Source organism: Pinus tabuliformis, chromosome 9, assembly GCF_031772625.1.
Source record: "Pinus tabuliformis cultivar Carrire ecotype Pingquan chromosome 9, CPIR1, whole genome shotgun sequence".
In the NCBI taxonomy this organism is placed as follows: Eukaryota; Viridiplantae; Streptophyta; class Pinopsida; order Pinales; family Pinaceae; genus Pinus; species Pinus tabuliformis.
The window spans coordinates 966,444,689-966,462,583 of NC_142307.1; the positions used below are offsets into that span (position 1 = coordinate 966,444,689).

General features: G+C 37.9%; 1 protein-coding gene across 1 annotated transcript in view; it reads right to left on the reverse strand.

Moving 5' to 3' along the window:
- Nucleotides 1-544: 544 nt before the first annotated feature.
- Nucleotides 545-17,895, reverse strand: part of LOC149151944 (uncharacterized) — a 30,873-nt gene continuing 13,522 nt past the window's right edge. The window contains exons 3-5 of the mRNA XM_089443323.1: nt 2,710-2,906; nt 1,354-2,514; nt 545-1,140 (exon numbers count right to left, since the gene is read on the reverse strand). Coding sequence (XP_089299449.1) covers nt 545-1,140; nt 1,354-2,514; nt 2,710-2,906 — 1,954 coding nt within the window. The remainder of the gene's footprint in view (nt 1,141-1,353; nt 2,515-2,709; nt 2,907-17,895) is intronic.

The window sequence follows — 17,895 nt, forward strand, 5'->3', positions numbered from 1 at the left end:
TTAGCTTTGGCACATTATTAGTAATTCTCTCAATTGCAGGTCACCTGTCTTCATCGGGCTCTTGATGAACATGCTTGAAGTGATTAAGGAACTCCTCCTCAATTTCCTCATGCTTCTCAACTTTTGCCCCTCCTTGTTTTTGAATGAAAGGGATGTTGTTATGCATTCTTCGTTGAACAGTGGTTCGGTGGAAGAATTTGGTGTTTCGTTCACCTTCCTTCAGCCATCTGATCCTGGACTTTTGCTTCCAATATATTTCCTCCTGCTTCCTCCTTTCCTCCAGCTGGTTGTGGATGCGCTGCTCCTGCTCCAGAGTTCCCTCAGAGTGACCCTCTGTACTTATTTTTTGCTGGAGTTCCGCCAATTCCTTGTTTAAGTCATGTTGCGCCTTAAAGATGTTTCCAAAGGTCTCCCTGTTCCAACGCTTTAGATGATTTTTTAAATATCTGAGTTTCTGTTGGAACTGGTACATCTTGGAGCCTTCTGGCGGAATGAAGGTTGTCCAAGTTGTTTTGACAAAGTCTTTGAAAGATGGGTGGGAGAGCTAGAACTCTTCGAAGCGGAAGGGTCTTCTGGTAAAGTCGCCTGGTCTTTGCCATTGGAGGGCAATAGGCCAGTGATCCGAACCTGTATGGGGAAGAATAACAGCTGAAATGTCTCCTCCTAGGTGAACCGCATTGTCAGATATGAGGAAACGATCTAGTTTGGAGGCAATTTGATGTTTGTCTGCTCTTCGATTGCTCCAGGTAAAAGTGCCGTTACAAAAAGGCAAGTCTATGAGAGAGGTGTTCTGAATGAAATCCTTGAAATGGGTGTTCTCCTGTTCCATTCTATTTCTTCCCCCAATCTTTTCCTCCAGCTTGGTGATCATGTTAAAATCCCCGCCAATAATCCAGAGCGGATACCTCCTGTTGTTATTCAGAGCTTCTATGGTGTTGAGAAGAGCGATTTTATTTCCTGTATCTTGCGGGAAATATACATTTGATAGGTTTCCATGAATATTGGTGCCTAGAATGTGGAAGGCAGCCTGGATGAGGTGATGAGAAGCGTGAAAATCAGAGAGAGTTAACGCTTGTGTGTTCCATGCAATGGCAAGCCCCCCTGAAGCGCCAGATGCATCCACCGCCACCGATTGACAACCTGGCCATGCTTTGGAGAGGATGCTGCCTAATGTAGAGCTGTTACACTTGGTTTCCTGGAGAAAGCATAGTTGCGGCTTTTCCATTTTAATCATGTTTTTTAACATTCTGAGTTTTCCTGGGCTGTTGAGCCCCCTTAGGTTCCATGATATAAGCTTCATGGATCAACTATTAATAGAGGGTTTATAGTACTTCGTCAATTTAGAATACCTACCTGAGTCCACCAAGATTTTCCCGATCTCGATTGTTCGCTGGAGATCTGTTCTTCTTCCTCTCTTTTTGGTGTCTTTTGGGGGAAGGCTTCCATCCCAATGGCTTCTTGGCTGGATACCTAGCTGTTGCTGTTGATAGGCCCTTGAGATGACCACTTCCAGTTTGTTGAGCTGAAGCTCTGGGATACTATCGTAAGCCTTCTTTTTGCATGCTAATTCTATTTCCAAAATGTCTAGACCGTTCAGATCTATGCTTTCTGGTTCTTCATCCATCTGTTGCACTTGGCTGCTTCCTTCAGTGTTAATCTCCGAGCTTTGGAGGGGATCTAGATTTCCATCAACGTCCATGTCACTGTCTTTTCCTGTCGTCTCTTTTCGACCTTCCTTGAAGTTTGCTAGAATGACATTGGGGATTTGAAGTTTAGAGGGGGAGGCTGTAGGAGGGGGTTGGGAAGAGGAAGAAGGAGGAGCGGGGCTAGGCTTGGAGATCGGGGCTTTCTCTTCCGAGGTCTGAGCAAGAATTTCAAAGTTGTTCTTTGAAGCAGGGCCATGGGCATTGTCTTGCTGGGGCTTATTCCCGTTTGAAGGTTTTTTGTGCACTCGCTTTCGGCTAGGGGATTTGGTGAAGGCATCATGGGTCAGGGTATCTGAGGGATCAGGAGCATTGGCTTTGGCGTTCAGGGGGCAGTCCCTGAATAGATGCCCGAGAGCGTGGCATTTTCGGCAACGAAAAGGGACATGTTCATAACCCAGAGGTTGAATCCATTCTTCGTCATGGTGAGAGAGACTTACCGATTCTGGCAAAGCTTTGTCTAGGCACATGAAGACACAGATGCGAGCATAGGAAGTGTATCTACGCATTTTTGTTTCTTCTGCCGCTTTGATGTATTCCCCCAATCCATTTCCTATGTCTTTGAGAATATCTTCGTCCCAATACTCATCTGGAAGTGAATACATTCTGATCCAGACTGGTGCCCAGGTGAGATCTTCCTTGTCCGGGTTAAATCTTGGTATCCATTCCCTCAAATACAGACCAGCTGAGTTAAAAAAGTAAGGCCCTGCTCCCAGAATTCTGTATTTGTCTTCAAGGCAAAAGAAAATCACAGTAAAGAAACCTTTTGGCCCTAGCTGCAAAGTCACATCTCCTTTGGGTTTCCACTTCGCTGCAATCCAGCCATATAAGGCTTTTTCTGTCGGCCAGAACCCTATAAATTTCCCTATGAGGGCATGATCCCTCATGTATTCAATTCGTTTGTCAATCTTATGTCCCGGCAGCTCTATTCTGGGCCGTTCTGTAGCTATTGGTTTGCAAGTAGTCGAAGAGACCTTCGAGACTTCTTCTGGTTTTTCCTTTCTACCTTGTGTGACACCGGTCTTGTCCTTCTGACCGCCCGTCTCCTTGTGCCCGTATTGTTGCCGGTTCTCTTTGTTTATCACTTCCTCATCAACAGACCCAAATACAATTGTCCGTTCAGGTCCTTGCTGTGAGGTGTTTTCTTTGGGGGAGGGTGTTGACGCCCCCCCTGGGGAGATTCCATTGTACTGCGCTAGAACCCTGCAACGCTGTGTCGAAACAGGGTTTTGGGTCAGGCCCGTGAAGGAATCCTGAACTGTGCAGACTGCGCCGTCGGTGTTGTGGTCAGAACCCTAACCGTTGAGTCCTTCTGCCGAGCTCCCTCAACTTCTCCCCATTCTTCCTATATTGTTGTGAACATGAATTGAAACTATAAATGTTGCAAATTGACAATATATACTTACATGGATGAGGAAATGCTAGAATTGAATGGAAATGAAAATTCTTGTATGAAGTTTTCATTGAAATCTATGAATAGTTGAGTTGATGAATCTATGAATAATGTGTGGGGTTGAGATCATTTCAGGAACTATTGAATGTTGCAACAACAAGAATATCATCAACTAGATGGACCCTTCAAAAGGCTTTAGTTGAAAATGTTGCTAGTGACAACCAAGAAAATAAGGCAACAGTAAGTCAAGGCAAAAAGGGGTAAAGGAAAGGAATTGGATAAGAATTCCTTCAGTTTAATTTCAAATTAATGTATGCTTTGCATGGATACCAAGAAGTGGTATAGTGAAGGTAACAATTCCTTCAACATTAATTTCAAATTAATGTAACTTCTTTTCTCTCATTCTTACCCATTGAAAATGAATCAAACTTCTTCCTGAGAAGAGCCACTTGTTCATCAAGGGGGGACTTTAGTATGAAACATTGCAATAAATTTTGCACATCTTGGTGAGTGAAATGGAGAATTAAAGTGCTAATGAATTTAGAGATATAGATCTCTCGTTCCTAACTTATTAGTATCTTGGAATGTATGTTTAATTGCATTATGAAATTCTTAGGATAAATGTGATGCACATGTATAGTGCAATTACAATATGATTTCAAATTATTGGGGTTTTAATCAAAGTGATAGAATTCCTATGGGTGTAACAATTATGAAGTCACTTCAGGTTGTTTTGAATTTATGCAAATAGAAGAGATTGTGTGTGTGTGTGTGTAAATAAACACTGATAAGTGTTGGTTGAATTCAAGCTTAGGTTATTGCCCAAGTGTTGGAATGGTGTGTGAGATCAAAGCTGCCATGACAGAACACCAACACTTCCAAAGGAGCCCAACATCATGACTACATATCTCATGTTTATGAGATCAGGCTTCTAGGTGAAGCAAGGATTGAGAAATTAAATTTTTTGGTTCGAATTTTTTTGTTATATCCCATGGAAAACTAAATGTTGCGACACAAGTGGAATCATGTTGTTGGGAGATCAGGAAGAAGATTACCATGAGGGCATTGTGGCTTATGACATTTTATTGATCTCATGGGAGAAAGTCATAATTGGTATTGGCTATAAGACTCCATGAGTAGTACAGTGGATCACACCATATGCATATGTTAATTTTGAACCTCAGTGACAAATTCCAACCATGGGACTAGATTCCTCTTTTTACAAGGACCAATTTTGACTATTGAAGCACTCAATTTGGACAAGAAAAAGTGTACTTTTGAATTGAAGCCCACAATGTCACATTTGATAAGGTTGGGCCTAACAGGAAAATGGACACCCTTGGAAGCATATAAATACAAGTGACCTCAAGCTCATTCGGACATCACCAATCATCTTCTTCTTCTATTATTCATTGATTGGTTCACACAGGTCTGAGGTTGGGTTGATAAATTTTGTTCGTACAGGTCCGATATTACAAGGTTCGAAGCTCACACGTATTTTAGGGTTTTTCGTTTCCGACTGCAGGCTTGACTCAAGCAGATTTCTGCTATAATTGCAGGCTCAACAGTGTGTTTGGAAGCTCTCAACTACACACATATCACTTCCTCTGTGCGATTGGGATCTAGGGATAAAATTTAACATTTGGCCATAGTTGACTGCAGACAAGAAAATTTGTCTTTGATCTATATTGATGCTGTGAAAATATTTCTAAATGTTATTGGGTTAATTTTGTTGATGATTTTGTATTGTCTCATTGTACTCTCTATTGAACATTTTACGACAATCTAATAGAAGATGAATTACAAAAGGTTTTCCCCATAGTGGGGTTTTCCCTGGTCTTTGACCAAATCTGGTGTCTCTTGTTAATGCCTTGATTATATCCTTTGTCATTGCATTTATTGTTTTATATTCAATTACTGTTGATGATTGGAAATATTAATTGTTATTGAAAAGCTTGTTAATGGAAGAATTGAATAGGCTAAAAGTGTTGGGTATAGAGCCTGATTGTTTAGAGGTTTTTTGTTTCAATTGAGTTGGATCCCTATTCCTAATGGGGCGGAAATGACACCCATTTAATCGCCATCAGGGGGGTTCAAGTGGGGGCGATTACTTCTTTTATGAGCCCCCCCTCCCGGTGGGGGTTCAGGGGCAACGCCCCCAAAGCAAGGGAAATTTTAAGGATGAAAATATATCTTGAAGTTTAAAAACATTGGCGAATCTCACTAGTCCCTAATATGCAAACTATAAAATGTTTATTGATATATTTGTAAAATTATAATGATTTTATATGGTCTTTATATAATGTTGGTGATTTTTAAGGTAAAATAATTTTATATTGTAAAATTTGGGCAAATATTTTTTATAAAAATGGAAATTGGCGAATCTTTTTTGTGGAAAAATCATGGAAAATTAGCCTACCTGCGAATATTATTCCCTAAAATTTTCCATGCCCCAAAGCTAAAAATAGATGAAAATTTTCCTTGTAAAATATTGTAATTTCGTAGTAAATTTGACCGTTCATTAGGCAGATGATTTGACGGTAAAAGTTATGTTAATTACGGGTTTTTTCCCTAGATGGAAAACCTTAGTTTATATGACAGAATTGTATTGTGGTTGTGAATGTTATTACGAGTGTGTGTGTGAGAGAGAGAGGTTGTGTGAGAGAAAAGAGGAAATTACAACAGATCTATTGTAGGTTGTATCTCTTCATTTTGCTGGATAATATAAAAGGAAGGACTAGTTGTTTCTCTGTGGACGTAGCCTGAATTGGGTGAACCACACATATCTGTGTCTCTCTTATTTTATGCATTTTGTAGTTGTGTTTCTACAACATTTTCTGTACTTCATTGCTCTGTTAATTTCTAACAAAAAGTAAATGAAACAAAAAAGAGCAGTGTGAAATTTAACAAGGTACTTGGCCATAAGACTACATGCACATGTCATTAGATCATGCCAAGAGGGTGCTTGGTCGTAAGGCTCTAATGACTACCCCATGCAGGAAAGCCTTAGGATAGGTAGATTTCCCAGCATGGGGCTTACTTGGGCCTAGCTAGTTGACTGGTTTATGGGGGCCCATACAAGAAAACTTTGGGATAGGTAGACTGCTCAAAATGGGGGTTACCTGGGCCTAGGTAGGTGAGTAACTACTAGGAGAAGAAATATTCCCATGCTCATTGGGATGCGAGCATGAGGGAGCCTATTTGGAGCTATATGAAAATACTGTGTGGAGCAATCTATCCATAGGTGGAGACACTGTGTTCTTTGGATTCAGGTAGTGTTTATCAGGAGGAGACACGTTGTGCTCTGGATTCCAATAGTGTTTAGTAGGTGGAGACATAGTGTGCTCTAGATTCCTATGAGCTAGGTTGAGAATTAGTAGAGAATTTGACTTATCAATTCTTAACAGATGGAGACATGTTGTGGATTCTTATAGTGATCAATAGGTAGATATGTGCTCTAGATTCAAGCCTGGTTGTCGCAGGGAGAAAGACTTATAATCAATCTGAAAACAAATATTGTTAGAGTTGTAATAGAAGTTGGAAATTTTACAAAGGGTGTAGAAAGTATTAACCTTTGAGATTTAATACTAATCACTTGGGTAATATCATAGTTAATGACCCTGCTTAGTGATAATTAGCACCATGTGGGTCACACCAATTATTATGTGTAGTCTCTATAGAGGAGTGAATTATGGAGAGGAGGTGCATGGTGTTATGTGGAAATTATTCATGTTGATAAATGGAAGAATATACGTTATGATGGATGGAGACATATCCCCGCAAGACGGGAAAGCTTTGGAATTTGGTGACAGAGAAATGTATGTCTCAGGGAACAAAGGAAAGTACATTATGGGTGGGAGGTGGGGATATTTATGTTTTAGGAGATGGAGATATTTATGTTATGGGGAAATGAAGATGAAGATATGACTATTTCATTGGATGGAAATGTGGAGAAACAAAATGGATTATATCATGAAATCATTGAACTGCACGAAGGCTCAGGACCTTGTGGGGCCCACGAACTAAGGTGAGGTGGCATATGCCATGTAGGTCAAGTAAGGCCACATGGATGTTGTGTGGGGTCCCATATGACATATATATGTGATGTGGAAAGGTTTCTTACATGGCACTGTAACAACATGAGACATGGCAAGTAGAAATGTCTTTTTGGATGACAAGTGGCAGGATTTTAAGTGGCACATTACATCACTTGAGGATGCCTCGTGGAAGGGTAACATCATTTTGACATCAATATGATGTTAGAAGGTCACAAAGGGACATATGGCATGGAGCTAGATGACATGGATGTTAGTTGGTGGCACAGATCATGGCATGTCATCCCAAGATAGAAAGTGTGATGTCAAATTTGGTACCCACGGATAGGAATATTTTCATTAGCACTTGTTATTTAGCTTCAAGTTTGTGTGTGGTATAACTAGGATATGGGCATGGACTGACAGAAGTGTTATATGGGGATTGCTTCATTGGTTGACATGAATAAGTTTCTCACGTCATGGATGTTTTAGAGCAGAAGGATCTTAGAGGTTTGGAGTAGTTGCATGGTGCCATAATGGGTGCCACGATGGACTAGAAGTGATGTGGAAGGACTTACTGATGTGGCAAGGATTAAGGGGCCAAATTTTAAATGGGAAAAAATTTCAACCTTGGAGTCAGAAAGGTGAAAATTTGTATTTCCAAAAATATTTTGACGAGTTGGATGCAATGGTGTTATCCTAAGTGAGTTCTGCACACTTTGGGTAAGAAGGAATTTTGTAACCCCGTCTTCATAATGATACCATGGAGATTGGGTTAGTTAAAATTAACACCTCCCGTTAGCTGGGAAAAACCAAAGTGGTGGGAGGGAGTTTTACATGTTTTCCAAGAGAGTTAGTGACAAATCAAGGCACCTAGTTTACTTCCAACCTGATTGAGGGGATAATGAAGCAACATCACATTCACCATTGAAAGTCCAGTTCCTACTACTCCCAAGAAAATGGGTAGGTAGAGGCCACTAATATAGAATTAGAAAACACTCTTATTAAGGTAATTAGTGGAAGAAATAAATAATAGGAATAGAGAATTGTTGAAGCCCCTTGGGCCTACAACACTAGGACAACTCCACTAGTTTCACCCCCTATGATCTTGTTTATGGAAAGAAGGATTTGTTACCAATTGAGTTTGAATACAACAATTTGAGGATGGCATCTCAGTTAGACATGGATTTTAACAAGGAATGGGTTGATAAGATAAACTATCTAAATTCCTTAGATGAGTACAATATGCAGGACTTGTTGCATGCCACGGTAGTCCAACTATAAAGAAAAATATAGCATGATAAATACATCATAATTATAGCTTTCCAAGAGGGTGATTTATCTCTCTTGTACGACTATAGGTTCAAAATATTCAAAGGAAAACTCATGACCAAATGGTTGGGACCTTACCTAGTGGAGAAATTCTATGATAATGGCTCTATTAGAATCAGAACCATAGATGAGGAGCATATACCACTATTAGTGAATGGTTACATGATGAAGGTTTATAGAAATCCCCTTTCCATGGATGATTTATAGTTTCAATAATCAAGAAAATAAATGTGATTAAGAGCACTATATCTCTCTATTCATCCAAATCCTAATAAAAAAAAAAGAAAAAATGATCTCAAGTGAAATTCTCTGTTGAGGCACTTGAGATAGGCTTATTGATTAAAAACCTCCTTAAATGTTATAGGAAAGTCCAAAACTTCTATAGGGAGGGCTCGCATTTAAGAAAATCTACAAATCCAAGTTTTTTTAATGTTTGTTCCAAATAAAAGCACCAATAAGGTCCTAATGATTTCCCTTTCCATGTTCAAGCTTCACTAATGTGTTCCTCTTACTTTGTTCACCCTATTCCACCTTGTACCGCCCCATTTCTTTCACTTTTTCATCACATTCAAAATCAAAACCTTCTCCAACCACATTTCCTCCATACCTTTGAATTATGAAGACACATACATCACTTGAGGACATTTTCACTGATCTTGAATGATCTCTATACTTGCTACAAGATACTACATAGTATTGTATCAAGTTGCAAATACACTGTAGACCCAACTTTTTCAACACACAAGGATCCCTCTGAGGGGACTTGATTATCCAAAAAAATCCATAGCTCCATAAATACTCTCCAATAATGATGAAGAGGTCTTGAGTAGCTACAGGATCCCCTATAGAATGCTATATGATGAAATATACATGACAATCAATGTCTAGAAAACTCCTACTTCCATGGAATTCATCAACATCGAGCATCCAAAAGGTAAAAATTAGGTATGGATCCTTAAACTCTCTCTCTGAATTCATTTAAAGCATAGTGAAAATTTCGTTTTGAGCAAATCAAGGTTGAAACAGACTATCCATTGAAATCCAACTGAGTAGCAACCAAAATCTAACCAACAGTCAAAACCCACTTTTCTAAAAATCTCTTCTCATGTGTGACAAGTAGGTAAGACAAATCGGTTATTCTCTCGGAATTATTTGAAAAGCTGGCCATTTTTTTTTTGTGATGTAATGATCAAGGTGGGAGTATGATCGAGGATTACATTAGAGAGTGGAGTGGTAGATGGGATAGATAAGTGTTGTGCACTAAGTCCCATCTATGCCACCCTGTCATTACATTATTCTTCATGTCCACCATCATTGTGAGAGAAAAACAACAGTAATCACCTTGTTGAAAATGTGAATGTAGCTGATAGAAACCACAATTTGCTTTGAATATTGTCACAGGTTGCTACAAGAGTTATCACAAATTATTACAAACATCTATAGGTCTACAAGGGTTTACTACAGAATCACATAAACACTACTAGATTTCCCTCACCAAGCTCTCTACATGTGTTAAAAAGTTTGGTGCCCCAAAACAACTCCTAAATTTCTTACCAAGTCTTCTTCCCAAGAAATTATGTAGTCTACATAACATGTTCTATGTTAAATTGGGCACATAGTCTAAAGAGAATAAAAAAATGTTTCTATGTCAAAGTGTGAGTGGAAGGACAAGAGGTACACCATTTTATTTTTTATAATTTATGTTTGATTTGTTGAAAGTATAGAATCAATATAATGTTCATATTTTGAAATTTTTTCCAATGTAAGAGGCACACAGAGGTGGTACAACAAGAAACCTTGTTTCCTGTAGTATCACAGTCATACCACCTACTCTCCAAAATTTTCTAACCGCGGAGTAAACTATTCAGTTTAAATAAGTTTTAGGAGTTATAAGAAGGAAAATTCTAGGTGTGGTTTGAAATTGTTTTCCAAAATCTAATTGAGGAAACTTTGTGAGAATAAAATGAAGAGAAGTTTTAACAAGAGAGAGCCCACTGACGCAAGCATAATTTACAAGCACCCTGGAGTTGTAACTATATTTGAGAATTTCTAGTGGTTAGTGTTCTTTGAGAGATTCAGGGGGTTTAATGATGAAGTGGAAATGAAATTTTCCATTAATTTGCAAAACCCTTAAGGGCATGAGTTTTTCATTGTAATCAAGGATTAGTAATTTACTTCAATGAGGACTAAGTGAGAAGAATTAGAACTCTCCCTAAGGGACATCATTGGAACAAGGAAAAGAAGTAGGATGCTATCGCTACCAAGAATGTTTCTTCCTACAAGATGAACAACCTAAAGAGGATAAAAATGAAGGAGGGAAAGCTTGCATGATCCTTGGGATGTGGTAGCCTACCAAAAACTCAAATACATCTCTTGTAAGGGTGGATTTATCATAGTCTATTCTTAAAAATTTAGGATGTGATATCAACTAAGATTCCAAGCCCACCTCCCAACCTATGAAAAATTGAGTATCCCATTTTTCCTCCTTTAATATCTGAAGGAGATAATTACTAAAGTAAAGGAGGGAAAATACAAATACTTGGACCATCATGGCCTAATTAAATTGATTGTAACTGATGCACTAGTAGGCTTACAACATTTTATTTCTTGGGCCAACTTTGTGGATATGGATAGACAACATTTCTAGAAGCCCAAGCAGAACTCAATAGGCCTAAAAGGATTATAGCTAAAAGTAGGAAAGGGAGGAAGTAGTCATCCCCTAAAAAAAAAAAAAAATACAGACATCTTGGAGGAAGCAGGAAAAGAGGTAGTAGCCACCTTGGAAGGTTAGTATACCTATCAAGCCCAAGGTGAGTAATCATGTCCAAAAAATTGTCTATACGAGGAGAAAGAGCGCTAGAATCAAATTTAGTGGAAAACCTCAACCTCCTTCTGCCACTCCCATTGCAATAGAAGAGACACTTATCCCTAAATAGAAAGTGCAACAAGGAGGAGAAGTGCAGGGCATGCCATCGCTACAATAACCAGAAACTAAAGTGTAACAAGGAAAAATGATAGTACTTCCCAAGGAAACAAAGCAGCTACAGGAATAGTTTTTCTAGCTATAGGATTAACATATAGAGCTACATGACGTAGAAAAATATACAAAATAGTCTGCACCAAGGAAGCCACCTTCCTTATTTTCCTGGCCTTTAAGGGATGATCCTCTTGTTGCAGGGACATCAGGTAGAGTGATTCCTGCACATCTGGTACCTCAATTAATGATTGAGGTGGATATGGCTAAAGTAGAAACCCATAGTTGGAAAATAATTTCCCAAGATAAAGGGTTGGTCAATATTGCTAGCATGGAGGACGAAGTCAACAAATTGAGGGAGGAAATGGCCTTCTTGAACATAGAAGAACCCAACCGAAAAGAACACATTTATAAATAAAATCAATACCTAAGGAATCAATTGCGATAAGCACAAGAATGTTAAAATAAAAATATGTTCAGATTGCAACAGTGGATACATCCTTAGCAACCATGGCACACCTTTCCTTAGAGGCTGCCAACTATAGGAATCCTACCAAGGCATATCTATTGTTCCTAAAAGAGTAATAGTGTAGATTCCAGATTAATAAAATAACTCAAAAAGGCACCATACATTTGTAAGAGACCAAACACTTCATAGACTTATAGCTAGAGTGTAGCATGGAGGACAAAAAAAAATTGGTTGAATTCTATATGCATAAGCTTGTCCTCTCCAATATGCCCATATGGGACTCAAATCCTTACTTGGTGGATGCAAAATTGTTAACATTATCTTCTTGGTTAAGACATGAGGAGATTAGAGAAGAATAAGTGAAAGGGACCTCGAAATGGGATTTGAAGGAGACATTATGAATCAAACCAAAACACCCATCTCCTTTAGTGCTTGTTGAATCCCATGCCATTCTTGCACAAGACCCTGAGCTAGGACTATTTGGAAGAAAAATCAAGTAGAAACCATCATCCATTTTGAGGACACCTTCAAATTTTTGGGAGAAGAAATTTAACAAGCCTACCAGAGAAGATGGCAAGGCCTATCTCACTACATGAAGATAAGTATCACTCTCCTGATAGACTCCAAGCAACACTAGCAAGAAATCCTTTGTATAAGAGGATCATCTAGAGGCATGGGATTCAATGGAAAGGAATCATTTTTAATCCACCTCTACTGCTAGGGATATAGGAGCATCAAATACAAGAAGAAGAACCTCAAGTATGGAATGACATAGAGGAGAATGTATGATTCTACCTAGTAGGGGAAGCCACAACTAGCTCATCCCAGGATATCAAGCAAAAAATCAGAGAGCTAAATGAACAAGAGTAGAGAAGATAAAAAGAAAGAGTTTCTTAAGGATGAGTAACATTTCCAACAGGGGGTATGATGGGCCTCCAAAATAGGTAAATTATAAGGCCCATCATTCCATTCCTAGGCACATTAAACAATGTTTGACCCCACATTTTGCACCTAAGAGTATATTTTCCTAGCTTAATGAGTTCCTAGAGGACTTGATGTGGTTTTCATGCTTTATGTACCTTAACATGTTTATTGTGCATGATCTATAAATATATTGAGAGATTTTGAGGAATCTAGCACTCGAAAGATTCTAGGGACTTGCTCCCTACAACAAGAAGACTCAAACTTGATTGGCTCATGGCATTTAATGCCTCCTCCTGTTGATGCAAGTTAGATATAGGACAATATCCCTTCTTTTTTATTTCTTTTTAGGGAAATGCAACCCTACTTTCAAGGATGCTACTCTCCCACCTGATGTATAAATAAGAGATTTGAATTGGCCCTAGAGGCAGTAGTAATAGAGAAAGAATAGATTAAGATTTTAAGTATTTATGAGCAAATTTTGTAGCATTGTAATTTCTGATGTAAGGTAGATTTTCATTTAATGGAAATATTTCCTCATTTTAGTCCATAGCTTGATTGTTCTTAAGGGACTTCGAGCATTCTTGGGTTGGGCCCACCCCATGCACTTCAAATCCCTCGTGTAATTTTTTGATATTATTTTAATTCTTTACATTTTCCTTGTTTATATTTTGAATCAGCATCTCTAGAAATTATAGTTTAGTAGCTTTGTGCATGGTTAATTAGGTAGTTTTATGAGCTAATCTTCTTTGTAGGTCATTTATACAATCTGTCACCCTTCTTGATCATTCATATCCCATATCATTGCATCTTTAAGTCTTTTTTTTCCATTTCATTTCCGTCGTTGTTACAAATTTTACAATTTGATGTGTTACTGTGCAGCTGATATTATGGTTATAGAGGATAGGCAGAGCTCCTAATTATATGCATGTTTATCTATAATATTATTTCAATTTCTTCTTTTTATTTCTAGAAACATTTTTTTTTTCTCGATAAAGACTAATTCTATTAAGTAAAATATAGTACAATCAAGAGAAGCAAGAGACCGGCAGACCGGAAATGATGGATCCATCAACCTCGGTCCCGGAGGAAAGATTCAATCTCAGAGCTACATCAAATAACTTGAGAGCAAAGACTGACTAACTGACTTTTACCCCACAGGGGCAGAAACTACAACACAGTGTTTTTTCCCTTTCTTTTTGTTGACTTTTGTCCAGCCATCATGGGGAGAATGAGCTAAAACAACTTGAAGACTGGAATTCTCTATCTTCGGGAACTCCTTTTCTGATTCAGAGGAGGAAGTCTCATGGGCGCGTTTCTGGGAGATTGCTGTGACATGGGTGTGCCCCTTAGTATCCGTGGGCGGATCCATCGGCTGAGGCGCCTGGTCCGGTTCTGAATCGCTTTCCTCATCCTCCGAACTTGGGGAGCTAGAGCTCCCTGTTGGCGGCGGAGGACAGGGAGCCCAACGCTTGGGTTTGGTTTTTGCGAAGATGCCCTTTTTCGTTCTTGCTGTCAGCGATGGGCAGGAGTTCTGCAGGTGCCCTGTTAGGTGACAATGGCGGCATCGGAAGGCAGTGTTTTCGTAATCTAGAGTCTGGGTCCAAACAGTGTCATTGATCTTGAGATTGATTTGCTCTGGCAGTCCCTTGCTTAAATCTAGCTCCACACATATTCTAGCATATGTATAGAGACCTTGCTGTTCCCTCTCGTAATCTCCCATTAAAAAGCAACCCAAGGTGTTGCCTATTTGCCTGTATACTTCTGTGCGCCATAGGTGTATTGGGAGATTTGGAAGTCTGATCCAGACAGGGGCCTTAGTGATGACTGCAGAAGCTGGGTCAAAGTCTGGGAACCATGGAGTTAAGAAGAGGCCTGTTGAACCCATGAACCAAGGGCCTTCTTCTAAGGCATTTTCGTAGTGCTCGGGATTATCGAACAACACTATGAAATATCCCTTTGCACAGAAATAAACCTTGCAACATTGGCTCCAGTTGTCATTGATCCAGTCATAAAGATCCTTTGAGCGTGGCCAGAGCCCATTGAATCTGCAGATGATGGCCCTTTCAGCGAATTTTTGGGTGTCGTCTGCAAGGTCAGAGTAGGAGATCTCAACAGAGGGAACCTCCTCCAATTTATCAACCAAAAAAGGCTTGGGTTTGGGAGGTTCAGGGGATGCGGCTATCTCAGAGCGGACTGCAGCTTTGTAGGAGTATGGAGGAGCCGAAGAGGATTGACCTACAGCTCCACCTCTCAAGCGAAAGGAAAACACTAAAGAGCTGTTGTTTTTTAATTTATTTCTAGAAACATTAACATTGGTGTAAAAATACATTACAAAATATTTTGAGAATGCCCCATTGCCCTCTTTCCCCTTGCCTCATCCCTAGCACAAGTTCACTCAAATGTATTCTTTGCAGCATTAATGCTTGGAACAACATTTTTGAAGTTGTGTATGATTCTTAAGAAAGCTAGGGAGAAGGTAATATGATTTATATTATCAAAAAACTTATGCATTAGGGATTATGCTCTAGGAACATATTCTTTAAGCATTTTTTCATGGTTTAATAAAGTGAACAATCAATATCCTCAATAAAAATCACATACTTGGTGGTCCTTACGAGTAATTTCCTTTAGTTTCATGTTTCTATGGATCTTGTGGAGATCTAAATTATAAACATCTTAGCCTAAAGAATAAGAAATTGATGCATTCATGCTAGACCATTATGAAGCTATGTGCCTATAAATCGAGTAGGGTTTCTTCATCACTTTTACAATATTTTGGTAGAATTATCATCTGTCAAACAAGGCCTCAAAATCTACTACAATTTCTTCTTTTCTAATGAGATGATAGATTGAACATGACTCCCATGTCTAATAAAGATTGGGGTATGCTCAAATTATGAATATAATATGTAGTACTCATGCATCATATGTATACATAACTTACATCCTCTCTTATGTAAGTGTCCACAAAAAGCTTTGATTATGTTATTGTGTTTAAAGTTGTGTCATTTTTAACACTTCGAAATTTCTCCAAAAAAACTTACTTTGATATGAATATGATCCATAAACTTCTACGGATACTCCATTGGTCAGTTCATCAATACATCTACTAAAATATCTTAGAAAATTCAAAATATACACTACGAGGGTTTATTTCTCCTCATATTTTTGGATCTCTTAATTATTGTTTATTATGTATGCATGCAAATTATAATTATGTATAAAATAGAGAACAAATAAAATAATCACTCACAAAACATAATAATACAAGATATGACCTAGGAAAACCTTTTAGGAGAAAACCCAGCTAGAAGGTGGGGCTATTATGCCCACTCTTTCTTTGAATGGAAATGGATACAAGTTCAAATGAGTGATACTTGTGACCCGTGGATTGCTATAGTGCGCAAATCCTATCTATTTAATCTCCTCTTATCCACTCTCAACTACTCTTGCTATCTATGGATCAAAATGCACTCGAATAGAACGGAAACCCTTTTCCTCCTTGTGGCTTCATTATAACACAACCCAATAGCCTACTAGTGGTTAGGCTTGACTTCTTAAACTCCTAACTAGAGTTACAATATAGATTCTTCTAGAGTCTTCTTCATCATGATCATGTGGTTGGCCCTTTGTCCATGAATAATGGGGCTGATGTGGCATCCTCTCAAATCATGGTGGTTAGAATAGGAGGTCAACTTCCATGTGGAATAACTTTTTCATACAGACTTTGATTGGGGTAATTATTACATTGTTGGAAAGGTATCTATGTATATAATATTATTAAGGGGCATCTCATGTAAGAGGAAAAGTTTTGACCTTGAAAAAAATAGTTTGACGTCTCAAATTGTTTCTAGAAGGCTTAAACCCCATTCGCCAAACTGGGACCCACGAGTAAAAATGGTCTTGTCAACTAATTCCCCCACTTTTTCCACTCTGAAAACATTAATATGGATGTGTTGTGGCCAAAACCCCCCCATAATTTTTTTACAAAAGATATGGGGGGCCTCTATATAAATTTTGATTATATCACTCAATACATGTTTTTATTTTGTTAATTTTGTGGGATTTTCAATTTTCTCGGTTTTATACTTTGATCGCTTCGTTGTGTGCAGTTTCTTGTCAGTTTTCCAAGAGCTCAAATTTCGTTGAATTTAGACTTACAGTTTCAAAATAACGCTTGTTCAAAGTTTGATGGATTTTCACCGCCTACACTTAAATATATAAAAATATATATATTTTAAATTTATTTGTAAATTTAATAGGTAAATATAAGCATTTAATTAATTTTAATTAACTTAATTAGTTTAATCAATTTTAAATTAAATAAGTTAATCGTAATTTATTTAATTACTTTATAAATATTAATATTTAATTATTTAATAAATTATTACTTATTATTTAATATTTATTTAATTATTATACAGAACTATATATATAAATATATAAATAACAAAATATCATACAATAATAAGTTTTTTATTATATATATATATGGTCATCTCTCGAACCACCTCGAGGATTAAAGTTTGAGCGCATATTATACCTCTCGAAGTTCACCTCTTGGATGACGTAAGTGGGAAGAGCACTAAGGATATAATGAGAGGCCTTATAAAACATTGTTACCTATCTTTTTTTTTAACAAAATATGGTGAGTGGAGAGGGTGTCTTACTCTCCACTCACGGCCCCTCATCCACTTCACCTTCTCATACATTAAAACAAGCCTCCTCCTTTGTTTATATATTTACTGTGTTCATTGTACATATAATTTAAACGTTTATTATTCCACTTGTATTTATTTCTATTTGCTTTATTATTTACTTTTATTTTAATTATTTTTTAATTTTATAAAAGAAAATGCTTTATTTGTAATTTTTAATTTTTTTTAATTTTCAGCATATTGTTAGTTTTGGAGGCCATGCTTTGGAAGGTTTTATTTCAAGTTTTATTTAGTCAAATGAGGTCTAAGATGACTCATTGAAAGCTAAAATCATGGAGAACAATATGGAAGCATCAAATCAATCAGATTCAGTCATTTAATGGCCCAAAAATTTAGCAAAAGTCTAAG